At 43.4% G+C, this 14,300-nt stretch overlaps 1 protein-coding gene across 3 annotated transcripts in view; it reads left to right on the top strand.

Annotated features, from left to right (window-relative positions):
* The window catches only part of PLD1 (phospholipase D1), a 179,337-nt gene that overhangs the window by 123,621 nt on the left and 41,416 nt on the right, over positions 1-14,300 (top strand). For all 3 annotated transcript variants that reach the window (XM_063442682.1, XM_063442681.1, XM_063442680.1), the window contains exon 11: positions 7,155-7,238. In XM_063442682.1, coding sequence (XP_063298752.1) covers positions 7,155-7,238 — 84 coding nt within the window. The remainder of the gene's footprint in view (positions 1-7,154; positions 7,239-14,300) is intronic.

Below are 14,300 nucleotides of genomic sequence, written 5' to 3'. Positions count from 1 at the left end.
ATTCAAAATCTAGCCTACAAAGCTCTTAAAACTGTACGCCCTAAAACATTTCTTCACCAATTCAAATGTACACTCCTTCTTGGTCGCTCCTCTCTGCCGGTGAGGTTTTCCTGTCCTATGCTTGTACTTGGCTTGCTAGAACTTCTTGCGGGCAGCTCTGTTCCTATGGCAGCTCTGTTCCTCACCTCTAGTCTGCAATTCTTTACACAGTCCTTTAACCCCTTAAGGACCAAACTTCTGGAATAAAAGGGAATCATGACATGTCACACATGTCATGTGTCCTTAAGGGGTTAAAACCAATCTCTTCAGAATAGCCTATGGCCTCCTAGGGTAACTGTCACTTCTCAAACCTATCTCTTACTCTCTCAACATAACTAGTAGGTCCACACTCTACTTCACTCTCACCTTCCAAGTCAGCCACTGTCTTACCCTGTCACTTGGTTGTTATCCACCATACTGCACTGTTGTGTTAATATATCGCACTTGATTGTAAGCTCATTCAAGTAGGGTCCTCCTCAACCCATTGTTCCTGTCAAAATTTTTAATCGCTTGTCTCATTTATTGTTAAATTCCCTCCTCTATATGATTATAGAATGCTAATAATATGTAATAATAATACATTCTATTTTCCTACGTACAAGTATTTCCTTTTGTGTTTTTTTTTATTTTCTTTCTAGAAGATTATTTCTATTTCTGCTGTAATCTCTCTCTAATATATATCTCTAATATATTTTTAAAGTGACACTATAGTCACCTGAACAACTTCAGCTTAATGAGGTTGTTCAGGTGAGTGCTACAGCTACCCGGAGCCTTTTTCTTGTAAGCACTGTATTTTCTGAGAAAATGCAGTGTTTACATTGAAAGCTTGGAACACCTCTTGTTGCAGTCAATCAGACGGCCACCAGAGGGACTTCCGAGTTCAGAGGCCCTAAAAAGGCCTCTCGTCCGATGCATTCTGGGTGAATACATCAGACGGGCTATCAGCACACAAAGCACTGTGAACGCGCTTTGTGTGCTGATAGCCTGTCAGCACTGCTGTGGGCGTGGCTTCAGCTGACAGCCCGAAGCCCGAACCCACAGGGACGCTTACTGTCCACAATAGTGGTTGAAGGGGGGGGGGGGGAGACCTACTCTCCTTCCCCCCCGGCCCCCACCGCTGTGCGGCGGGTGGGGGCCCTAAAATTATCAATAAGGGGGGGACCTATTGTCCCCCACGGCCCCCACCCCTGAGCGATGGGTGGGGGCCCTAAAATTATCGATAAGGGGGGACCTACTGTCCCCCCCCCGGCCCCCACCCCTGTGCGGCGGGTGGGGGCCCTAAAATTATCGATAAGGGGGGGACCTACTGTCCCCCCCGGCCCCCACCCCTGAGTGGTGGGTGGGGGCCCTAAAATGATCAATAAGGGGGGGACCTACTGTCCCCCCCCAGCCCCCACCCCTGTGCGGTGGGTGGGGGCCCTAAAATTATCGATATGGGGGGGGACCTACTGTCCCCCCCGGCCCCCACCGCTGAGCGGTGGGTGGGGGCCCTAAAATGATCAATAAGGGGGGGGACCTACTGTCCCCCCCGGCCCCCACCCCTGAGCGGTGGGTGGGGGCCCTAAAATTATCAATAAGGGGGGGACCTACTGTCCCCCCCCGGCCCCCACCCCTGTGCGGCGGGTGGGGGCCCTAAAATTATCGATAAGGGGGGGGACCTACTGTCCCGCCCGGCCCCCACCCCTGAGCGGTGGGTGGGGGCCCTAAAATGATCAATAAGGGGGGGACCTACTGTCCCCCCCCAGCCCCCACCCCTGTGCGGCGGGTGGGGGCCCTAAAATTATCGATATGGGGGGGGACCTACTGTCCCCCCCGGCCCCCACCCCTGAGCGGTGGGTGGGGGCCCTAAAATGATTAATAAGGGGGGGGACCTACTGTCCCCCCCCCGGCCCCCACCCCTGTGCGGCGGGTGGGAGCCCTAAAATTATCGATAGGGGGGCGACCTACTGTCCCCCCCGGCCCCCACCCCTGTGCAGCGGGTGGGGGCCCTAAAATTATCGATATGGGGGGGGACCTACTGTCCCCTCCGGCCCCCACCCCTGAGCGGTGGGTGGGGGCCCTAAAATGATCAATAAGGGGGGGGACCTACTGTCCCCCCCGGCCCCCACCCCTGTGCGGCGGGTGGGGGCCCTAAAATTATCAATAAGGGGGGGACCTATTGTCCCCCCCGGCCCCCACCCCTGAGCGGTGGGTGGGGGCCCTAAATACAAAGGGGGGGGACCCTAGTTAACCCTCCCCCCCCCCAAAAAAAATTAGCTCCCTACCTACCCCCCTCACCCTAAAAATAATGAGGGGGGAACATTAACTAAAAACCTGTAAAAAAAAAAAAAAAATGAGATAAAAAAAAACTTACCATTCGATGTTTTCTTTCTTCTAAAATCTTCTTTCTTCAGCCCCAAAAAAGGCCAAATAAAAATCCATAATAACCGACGCAATTAAAAAAAAAAAAAAACGAGCGCAAAAAAAAGAATCCATCTTCACCCATGGAGGGTTCCGCGCAGACTGAGCTCCGCAGGGTGGGGAAGGCTTATAAAGCCTTGCCCCGCCCTGCAATTAGGCTAAGAACACTCTGATTGGTGGGTTTAAACCAATCAGAGTGCTCTTTGTCATTTTACAAGCGTGGGAAAGTTCTTTGGAATTTTTCCACGCTTGTAAAATGACACAGAGCACTGTGATTGGATGGATTTCAAGCCATCCAATCACAGTGCTCTGTGTCATTTTACAAGCGTGGGAAAGTTCTTTGGAATTTTCCCACGCTTGTAAAATGACACAGAGCACTGTGATTGGATGGATTTCAAGCCATCCAATCACAGTGCTCTGTGTCATTTTACAAGCGTGGGAAAGTTCTTTGGAATTTTCCCACGCTTGTAAAATGACACAGAGCACTGTGATTGGATGGATTTCAAGCCATCCAATCACAGTGCTCTTTGTCATTTTACAAGCGTGGGAAAGTTCTTTGGAATTTTCCCACACTTGTAAAATGACACAGAGCACTGTGATTGGATGGATTTCAAGCCATCCAATCACAGTGCTCTGTGTCATTTTACAAGCGTGGGAAAGTTCTTTGGAATTTTCCCACGCTTGTAAAATGACACAGAGCACTGTGATTGGATGGATTTCAAGCCATCCAATCACAGTGCTCTGTGTCATTTTACAAGCGTGGGAAAGTTCTTTGGAATTTTCCCACGCTTGTAAAATGACACAGAGCACTGTGATTGGATGGATTTCAAGCCATCCAATCACAGTGCTCTGTGTCATTTTACAAGCGTGGGAAAGTTCTTTGGAATTTTCCCACGCTTGTAAAATGACACAGAGCACTGTGATTGGATGGATTTCAAGCCATCCAATCACAGTGCTCTGTGTCATTTTACAAGCGTGGGAAAGTTCTTTGGAATTTTCCCACGCTTGTAAAATGACACAGAGCACTGTGATTGGATGGCTTGAAATCCATCCAATCACAGTGCTCTATGTCATTTTACAAGCGTGGGAAAATTCCAAAGAACTTTCCAACGCTTGTAAAATGACAAAGAGCACCAATCAGAGTGTTCTTAGCCTAATTGCAGGGCGGGGCAAGGCTTTATAAGCCTTCCCCCGCCCTGCGGAGCTGTCTGCGCAGAGCCCTCCATGGGTGAAGATGGATTCTTTTTTTTGCGCTCGTTTTTTTTTTTTTTTATTGCGTCGGTTATTATGGATTTTTATTTGGCCTTTTTGGGGGCTGAAGAAAGAAGATTTTAGAAGAAAGAAAATATCGAATGGTAAGTTGATTTTATCTCATTTTTTCTTTTTTACAGGTTTTTAGTTAATGGCCCCCCCTCATTATTTTTAGGGTGAGGGGGTAGGTAGGGAGATATTTTTTTTTGGGGGGGGGAAGGGTTAACTAGGGTCCCCCCCCTTTGTATTTAGGTACAGTACAGTAGGTCCCCCCCTCATTGATAATTTTAGGGCCCCCACCCGCCGCACAGGGGTGGGGGCCGGGGGGGGACAGTAGGTCCCCCCCTTATTGATAATTTTAGAAAGCGAGTTGAGCTGTCATTTTACAAGCGTGGGAAAGTTCTTTGGAATTTTTCCACGCTTGTAAAATGACACAGAGCACTGTGATTGGATGGATTTCAAGCCATCCAATCACAGTGCTCTGTGTCATTTTACAAGCGTGGGAAAGTTCTTTGGAATTTTCCCACGCTTGTAAAATGACACAGAGCACTGTGATTGGATGGATTTCAAGCCATCCAATCACAGTGCTCTGTGTCATTTTACAAGCGTGGGAAAGTTCTTTGGAATTTTCCCACGCTTGTAAAATGACACAGAGCACTGTGATTGGATGGATTTCAAGCCATCCAATCACAGTGCTCTTTGTCATTTTACAAGCGTGGGAAAGTTCTTTGGAATTTTCCCACACTTGTAAAATGACACAGAGCACTGTGATTGGATGGATTTCAAGCCATCCAATCACAGTGCTCTGTGTCATTTTACAAGCGTGGGAAAGTTCTTTGGAATTTTCCCACGCTTGTAAAATGACACAGAGCACTGTGATTGGATGGATTTCAAGCCATCCAATCACAGTGCTCTGTGTCATTTTACAAGCGTGGGAAAGTTCTTTGGAATTTTCCCACGCTTGTAAAATGACACAGAGCACTGTGATTGGATGGATTTCAAGCCATCCAATCACAGTGCTCTGTGTCATTTTACAAGCGTGGGAAAGTTCTTTGGAATTTTCCCACGCTTGTAAAATGACACAGAGCACTGTGATTGGATGGATTTCAAGCCATCCAATCACAGTGCTCTGTGTCATTTTACAAGCGTGGGAAAGTTCTTTGGAATTTTCCCACGCTTGTAAAATGACACAGAGCACTGTGATTGGATGGCTTGAAATCCATCCAATCACAGTGCTCTATGTCATTTTACAAGCGTGGGAAAATTCCAAAGAACTTTCCAACGCTTGTAAAATGACAAAGAGCACCAATCAGAGTGTTCTTAGCCTAATTGCAGGGCGGGGCAAGGCTTTATAAGCCTTCCCCCGCCCTGCGGAGCTGTCTGCGCAGAGCCCTCCATGGGTGAAGATGGATTCTTTTTTTTGCGCTCGTTTTTTTTTTTTTTTATTGCGTCGGTTATTATGGATTTTTATTTGGCCTTTTTGGGGGCTGAAGAAAGAAGATTTTAGAAGAAAGAAAATATCGAATGGTAAGTTGATTTTATCTCATTTTTTCTTTTTTACAGGTTTTTAGTTAATGGCCCCCCCTCATTATTTTTAGGGTGAGGGGGTAGGTAGGGAGATATTTTTTTTTGGGGGGGGGAAGGGTTAACTAGGGTCCCCCCCCTTTGTATTTAGGTACAGTACAGTAGGTCCCCCCCTCATTGATAATTTTAGGGCCCCCACCCGCCGCACAGGGGTGGGGGCCGGGGGGGGACAGTAGGTCCCCCCCTTATTGATAATTTTAGAAAGCGAGTTGAGCTGTCAGTCAGACAGCTCAGCTCGCGAACGCGCATTCCGCGCACATGCGCGGTAAAGCGCTCAGGTTCTTCATAGGGCGGCATTCAATGCTGCTCTATGAAGAACGCGATTGGTGCAGCGCGAAGCTGTGAGAAGCGTCCTATTGGGCCCCGCGATTTCGTCATTTTGACGAAAAAGGGGGCGCGGCCTAGCGGGGAGCTCGGCGCTGGAACGGAGGTAAGTTTTTAATATAAAAACACCTCGAAATTTTTTTTAATGAATGAAAGTACATATAAAAGCAAGAAGGAAGGCTGGGGGACCTGTCTTTCTTGCTTTTATATGGTGACTATAGAGTCCCTTTAAATAAAACGTAACCTTTGTGTTTTAGTATCGGATAACCATTGCCTTTGCTTTTTCCCATGTTCTGTACTGGGTACTGGAATTATATGTGGAAATAGTTTTCTCTTGACAGCTTGACAATCATTAGGCTTGTCTCTTGGGCTCTGGAATTCACAGATTAATGATGATAAATCTTTTTTTCTTTCCCCTTCCTCCCACCCTGTTCAGATGTTCCCAGAATTCTTATGTTTTCTCCTTGCCCAAAGTACTATCCATTTATTAGAGCGAAGTGATGACTTATTGATTGTGGTTTTTTCAAAATCGTGTTTTTTTTTTTTTTTAAATCTAATAAATTACATACCACAAACCAGTTCCAAAAACATTTCCCAGTTTTAACTTTGTATTAACCTGTAGCTTTATCTCCTCCTTTTGGAGGTTTGTCCTATGTAGGAGGGCAATGCCTTCTACATTTGTTTTGTAAATAGCTCTATCACCGGCTCAAACAGTGGTACTTAAGCCCCATATAATTTAATTGAGTCACCAAAGGTAGTAAAGGGCACATGACATTGTAGCAGCACTGCCTTGCCTAGTACAGTGGAAATCCATTTGACACTGTTAAGAGTCTATTGAAGGTATTCTACGGATTATTATTTTTTTACTATATATTCTGCTGGAATCAAATAATGGGTCTGAGCTAATATTATAATACCATATAGATTTTTGGGTCCCTGGCAACACAGGTTAGCAACTAGTGGCTAGACAGTTTCACACATGTGACACATGACCGTCTGTTGTTACGACCAAGAATATTTGAGTGCCATATCATCTTGCTTTTACAATATATTGCTTGTTGCCATAATTGCATTAAGCAATAAATGCCATACTATGTGTGGATCAAAAATGTGCGTCATAGTTCGTCAAGTAGTTGGACAAAATAAAGTTTGTCATTTATTACATTTTCCAATGCCTTTAGCTTTAATAGGAAGTTTAATAAATGCAATTTTAATTGATGTTCATTTAATTGGCACTTCAGTGGGTTTGGCACATGGAAAGTATACCTTGCAAATAATTGGTTCCTGTAAATCACCTCACCTCAGGTCTAAAAAAGTACTCATGTAATGGGTCATTTGCCCTAGAATTATTACCTTACTTTGCATTCCTATTACCGTTTTGTCCTTTGACCTGATATTAAATCTCTTGTTTATTTAAAGTCACGCAATTACACCTGACCTAAATCTTTACACTTCAGAGACCTCAGTAATATACGTTCAATAAGCACCACTGTTTATTGGAACATTCCAGTGTGGGAATTGGAAGGTTTAATATTGATCTTTTTGATGTATTTTAGGTATGTCAATGCTAAAGGGTATTTTCACGATGTGGCAGATGCTATGGAAGCAGCAAAAGAGGAAATTTTCATCACGGATTGGTGGTTCGTATTCTGCATATTTTTATTAGTGCAATAGAAATACCTGAAACTGTGAACCCTCTAAAACACACTTTTTTTGTAATGTTATCCACATGGTACTTAATTAGAAAACAGAAATGACTTGCAAACTATAAAATGCATTGTTCTCAATGGAAAGATGATTTAAAGGCTGTGGTTAAACCTCCATTAGGGGTCCCATTTTAGGATTTGTGTCACAAGTATGGATCAAGGTGACCATGCATTTGCAGTGCCTGTCATAATAGAGAGGACATTACCATCACCATATGTTCTTATCCATACTACCTACTCTGAGCTGTATTACTGTCGGCCCAGATAGTTGTGCCATATCTGCTGCAGGGTCAGTGGACAATATTAACAGTACATGGTGGCTTTATCCAAAGCCATTAGGCAGTTTCTGAATCTGATCTGATGCTTCCTATCTATCCTACATCCATACATTAAGAAAATCTTAGTAGATATACAATGAATAAAAACACTCTTGCATGTAATTATTATTTTTTTCGTCAGGAGTATCTGAAGGCTGCGGATTTCTTGTCTTTAGCGTTTGCAAGCCGACCTCTTTTTGCCCAGCACAGACATAGAAAGTCATAGACTTCCCTGAGCAGAGTTATGAGAAGTCTTTGCAAGGCAGGTGATCTGAGTAATTGCCTGCCTCTTGATTTTAGTTTCAGTGACATAAACAAACCAGGACGTAAACTGACGGGTTGTCTCATTGTCAACTGGGGAATGGGGGGGGGGGGGGGGGGAGTTAATTTGTTAATTTATAAAAATGCATGTCAGCAAGCTAAAGTGCTTTAGGGGTCAGGGGTGTTCTTTGAAATGGACACTACACTGCACAAATGCAAAATAAATACAACATCATTGTTTAGTAAACACCCCTGCCCTCCCCAATAAAGACATGTATGTGTTTAATGATGCATTTTTGCATTCGGTGAATATCTAAAAACAGCCTGCAAAACATGCATTTCTCTTGTCTTGGTTTGGTTGCTTCATCTAAGTGTTGCTTCTAAGTGTGTGTGGTTGGAGATATTCTGGAGAGTTTTACAGAAGCTTCAACTGTCTAAGATTTGTGCTAAGAGTTTTCTTTTTTTACTGTTACAGGTAAGATTCATCTGTAGGAAAAGGTTACTGATTGCACAAGGTTTGATTTCCTGTTGGTAATTATAAGGCATTTGATTTGATTAGTGAGCTACTTGCTATTGATTGCTGTTTAAATTAGCTATTGTTTGCAAATAAGCAGAGGCCTACCCAGGTGTTAAATATTCCTAGTGGGTGGTGATTTTAGGAGTATATAAGGGTTGTTGTCATTAGCTTGGCTAATATAGCTTGGTTGCTTCATCTAAGTGTTTCTTCTAAGTGTGTGTGGTTGGAGAGAAACTGGAGGTAATCGGAGGTATTCAGGAGGATAAATAAAAAGTTAAGATTTGTTTGATTTAAATTATTCACCTCATTGGAATGGCAGACTTAGTTCAGTGTAATAGTTGCTATGCATTTGTTTCACGTTCCACTTTTTGAGGTTTGGTTGTTGTCTAATCTGTAGACAGTTCTCTATCTTGCGGCAGGAGATTGTATTTTTGAAGTCTGAGATTTGTAAATTATCTGGTAAACAAACTCAGGCTGGAACTGCTGCAAAGCCACTGCCACAGAGACATACTAGGAATGGCAGATGGATTACTGTAGGATCTGGTAGACTTAGAGTTGCGGATAAATGGCATATTGCACAGTCTGTTGCTCTACATAATTCATTTTCTGCACTTTCAGAGTGTAGTGGTGTTGTGCAGAGAGGCACTGAGGCTAGTGGTGCTGTGCAGAGAGGCACTGAGGCTAGTGGTGCTGTGCAGAGAGGCACTGAGGCTAGTGGTGTTGTGCAAAGAGGCACTGAGGCTAGTGGTGTTGTGCAAAGAGGCACTGAGGCTAGTGGTGTTGTGCAAAGATGCACTGAGGCTAGTGGTGTCGTGGAGAGAGGCACTGAGGCTAGTGGTGTTGTGCAGAGAGGCACTGAGGCTAGTGGTGTTGTGCAGAGAGGCACTGAGGCTAGTGGTGTTGTGCAGAGAGGCACTGAGGCTAGTGGTGTTGTGCAGAGAGGCACTGAGGCTAGTGGTGTTGTGCAAAGAGGCACTGAGGCTAGTGGTGTTGTGCAAAGAGGCACTGAGGCTAGTGGTGTTGTGCAAAGAGGCACTGAGGCTAGTGGTGTTGTGCAGAGAGGCACTGAGGCTAGTGGTGTTTTGCAGAGAGGCACTGAGGCTAGTGGTGTTGTGCAGAGAGGCACTGAGGCTAGTGGTGTTGTGCAGAGAGGCACTGAGGCTAGTGGTGTTGTGCAGAGAGGCTTAAAGACTATGGTGAGGCCTAATAGAAAGCAGTTGTTGTTGGGGGATTCCATCATAAGAGGTGTGGAGATGGACAATGGTGGTCTTGTGAGGTGTCTTCCCGGAGCTACTGCTCACAGAGACAGGAGACGTATCTGTAATATTGTTAAGCAAGCAAAGCAGGAAGGGGAATTGGATGTACTTGTCCATTTAGGGACAAATTACTTGGCTTGCAATGAGGTTTCAGAGGTTAAGGAAGTTTTTAGTGTTTTTGCCAATGATATACGGCAGGTTGCTTCCACACTGTCATTCTCTGAAGTTCTGCCTGTGCATAACACTCAGAATGACAGGCGGAAGCGTATTAGGGACTTTAACTTGTGGCTTGGTGAATGGTGTCGGGAGCAAGGATTTGGCTTTATTTCTCATGGTAGCTCTGTTTGGAATGAAAATAAACTGTACAAAAAAGACGGTTTGCATCTTTCTCAAAAGGGAACAAATGTTCTCAGGGAGCAGTTCAGAAGTTTTGCTAGGATGTATTTAAACTAGGAGGGGGGGGGAAGGGTGATAAAACATCAATCCAATTGTCCCCCAAAACAAGGACAGAAGGTGCCTGTAGCAAGTGTGTTAAAAAATGATAAGTATAGAGTCATGTCTACAAATGCTCGCAGTTTAGGGAATAAGATCCATGAACTTGTGGCAATAATGGCAACTGATAGTGTAGATTTAGTCGCTGTTACTGAGACATGGTATAATGACAAAAATGACTGGGACATAGCAATACCAGGGTACTCTTTATATAGAAAAGACAGGGAAGGCAAGAAAGGGGTAGGGGTGGCCCTGTATGTGAAGGATAGCATAAAATCTAGCCTAATAAAGGTTAGTGAGGCGAACATAGAGTCCGTTTGGGTTACGTTAGAATTTGGTAATCACACAGTAACTCGTGTAGGTGTGATTTATAGGCTCCCAGGACAAATTGAAGAGTTAGATAATCTACTAGTTGAAGAAATAGCTAAAATGACAATGAAGGGGGAAGTTATCATCATGGGTGACTTTAATCTTCCTGATGTGAATTGGAAAACATATCAGGGTGGTGCAGTAGATATTGCTTACCTAGATTTCAGTAAGGCTTTTGACACTGTTGCACATAGTAGGCTTATCAATAAACTGCAATCTTTAAGTTTGGATTCCAATATTGTTGAATGGGTAAGGCAGTGGCTGAGTGACAGGCAACAGAGGGTTGTAGTCAATGGAGTATATTCGAAGCTTGGGCTTGTCACCAGTGGGGTACCTCAGCGATCTGTACTTGGACCCATTCTCTTTAATATTTTTATTAGTGATATTGCAGAAGGTCTTGATGGTAAGGTGTGTCTTTTTGCGGATGATACTAAGATATGTAACAGGGTTGATGTTCCAGGAGGGATAAGCCAAATGGCAAATGATTTAGGTAAACTAGAAAAATGGTCAGAGTTGTGGCAACTGACATTTAATGTGGATAAGTGCAAGATAATGCATCTTGGACGTAAAAACCCAAGGGCAGAGTACAGAATATTTGATGGAGTCCTAACCTCAACATCTGAGGAAAGGGATTTAGGGGTGATTATTTCTGATGACTTAAAGGTAGGCAGACAATGTAATAGAGCAGCAGGAAATGCTAGCAGAATGCTTGGTTGTATAGGGAGAGGTATTAGCAGTAGAAAGAGGGAAGTGCTCATGCCATTGTACAGAACACTGGTGAGACCTCACTTGGAGTACTGTACGCAGTACTGGAGACCATATATTCAGAAGGATATTGATACCTTAGAGAGAGTTCAGAGAAGGGCTACTAAACTGGTTTATGGATTGCAGGATAAAACTTACCAGGAAAGGTTAAAGGATCTTAACATGTATAGCTTGGAGGAAAGATGAGACAGGGGGGATTTGAAAAAACATTTAAATATATAAAGGGAATCAACACAGTAAAGGAGGAGACTATATTTAAAAGAAGAGAAACTACCACAAGAGGGCATAGTCTTAAATTAGAGGGACAAAGGTTTAAAAATAATATCAGGAAGTATTACTTTACTGAGAGGGTAGTGGATGCATGGAATAGCCTTCCAGCTGAAGTGGTAGAGGTTAACACAGTAAAGGAGTTTAAGCATGCCTGGGATAGGCATAAGCCTATATCCTAACTATAAGATAAGGCCAGGGACTAATGAAAGTATTTAGACAACTGGGCAGACTAGATGGGCCGAATGGTTCTTATCAGCCGTCACACTCTATGTTTCTATGTTTCTTTTTCTAAGCCCTCCCTTTCTGCTTCCTGAGTTTAGCTCCACTGAGATAAATAAACCAGGAAGTAACAGGACTGGTAGTCTGATTGAAAGTCAGGTTGATGTAACCAGATTTATTCATAATTCTATTGAAATGGGCACTTTTTGTAAAATGAAAAAAGAGAACATATTCTTTAGGGGCTTTAATTGTCTGGAGACAATAAATGTCCCTAACTAATCTTAGTACAAGGCATTTCATATGTAACATAAGATGTCTGCCAATCCCACTGCTTACCACTAAGCTCAATTGTCCTTTTTTCCTACCATGTGAATGACCCTAATTGTTACAGTACTCTCAAAGGGTGCAAGAAAAGCCTGTAGTCAGCTGTGAAGGCTGAAATCATTTTGAAACATTTTCACTTTCAAAGAATATTAATGAAATATGCAGACACCAACATCAAAGTGTTGCCCCTGCATTATTATTCTCAATATGAAACCAAATGGTTTCTTTCAGGCCATCTTACATTTCATTGAATAAAACGTGTGTGTATGTAATATGTATATGTGCATGCAAAAAGTATATATTTTACTTTGCATTTTATATACAGTTTTACGGTATGAACCAAATGTATTTATGTGTAGCTCACATTATTGTCTAAACGTTCCTAATTCCATACCAAAATGCTGTGAAAAGAATTGAGAGCATTGTGATAAAGTGAAGGCAGAGAAGCCATTTAACCCCAGGGGGAGTATATGTAGTTTGTGTTTTGTACAACACAAAGCTGTGTTTAGTTATGGGCCCCTGGGGTGGAGTATTTGGAGAGAAGGGTGGGCCAATGCTCCACTCCACAGTTTAGTGGTTTTCATGGGAGACATAGATCCAGGCCAGGGTTTTTTGGACTGTCTGCAACACACTGCTCAGCTGCTGATAATCAGCTGTAGCAGTGGGAATAAACCACTCCCTGCTAGGCAGGTAGAGGGGGATTGCTGGCTTCCTCTCAGGAAGCAGGTAGGAGAGAGGGTGTTCTCTCCAGTAAGAGAGTCAAGGAGACTAGGCACTGGGAGTGCTGGCTTGAGGCACTGGGAGTGCTGGCTTGAGGCACTGGGAGTGCTGGCTTGGAGCACTGGGAGTGCTGGCTTGAGGCACTGGGAGTGCTGGCTTGGAGCACTGGGAGTGCAGAAAAGGAAGCAGTCAAGGCTGGCTTGGCGCACTGGAGTGCTGAGAGCGGACAAATACACTAGGTTGGTGAAACCCACACATTTTGTTATAGTTTAACCCCTGATAGATAGGGAATCTGATGTGAGTTAGTGCTCAGACGAGCTAGGCTTTTTGTTGTAGGGATTTGTGTTACAACATTGCATTTATGTTTCGTTTGCTGCTGCCTGATGTGTAAATTTACAAATAAAGTTGCCGGGATTATAAGAAAATAAAAGGACTGTGCATGTTTTGCCCTAGAGGACCGTGCTATCTACAAACAAGGATCACAGCATGTATATTAATTACACTACGTGTGGTAATTATTTTGTGTCAGGCCATGTATAAAATGATTACGCTTACCAAGCCGCCTCGAGAAATGAAGTTTTGCTTTATGCATTGAACATGATTAGCAGTATAGCAGTATAGTGTTTAAAGCTGTGTAAACATTGCGGTATTTGTACTTTATATTCTCACAGCAAGCTGATATCTTTGGGAGAGAGATGGCCTGGCCTTTTACATCATAGTCTCGTTATGAACCAAACATTTTTCTGCTGTTTCCCAGAACTCAAAACCAGCAATATTTTCCTTTATATGGACAATATGTACGCTCAGTTTATCATTGCCAATGCATTTGTAACATGTCATTTTTCACTTTTGGCTTTAGTTAAAGGACCACTCTAGGCACCCAGACCACTTCAGCTTAATACGGTGGTCTGGGTGCCAGGTCCATCTAGGATTAACCCTTTTTTTTTTTTATAAACATAGCAGTTTCAGAGGCACTATAGTGCCAGGAAAACGAGTATGTTTTCCTGGCACAATAGTGGTCCTTTAAATCCATTTGAGATCTGAGGTCTGCCTTCATATCTCCTAATGTTTTTATCAGTAGAGAATATTGACCAAAGTGTAGGAGGATAGCAGAAGCATGAAAAATGTTTGGCAAAAACAGAGACAGTCCTGTAACCCACAACTCAGCCCTTTGACTATTGCTCAGTTAGCTCAAAATATCATTTCCACATTATCCAGAGCAAAGCTGTCAAACCTTTGAAATCCACAATAGTCTGAAACCACTGGGGTGGATTAGCTCACATAGGGATAAATGTTATTGACAAAGTTGTTGCTAAAAGTCAGAATGTGAGACGAGATATTCTTCCTAATAGAAGTGTCCTTCTCAAAACCAAATACATAATCAGGATTATTCATTAAACAAGGAATTTGCAAATTGCCTGTATAAAAATCTGAACGTCAAATATGATGTATTTCTTTTATACCTACAATCTGTATTTCCTTGTTC

The sequence above is a fragment of the Pelobates fuscus genome, chromosome 2 (assembly GCF_036172605.1).
Source record: "Pelobates fuscus isolate aPelFus1 chromosome 2, aPelFus1.pri, whole genome shotgun sequence".
NCBI lineage: Eukaryota > Metazoa > Chordata > Amphibia > Anura > Pelobatidae > Pelobates > Pelobates fuscus.
Note: the sequence above shows the minus strand (reverse complement) of the source record. Positions and strands in the feature narration are given on the sequence as shown.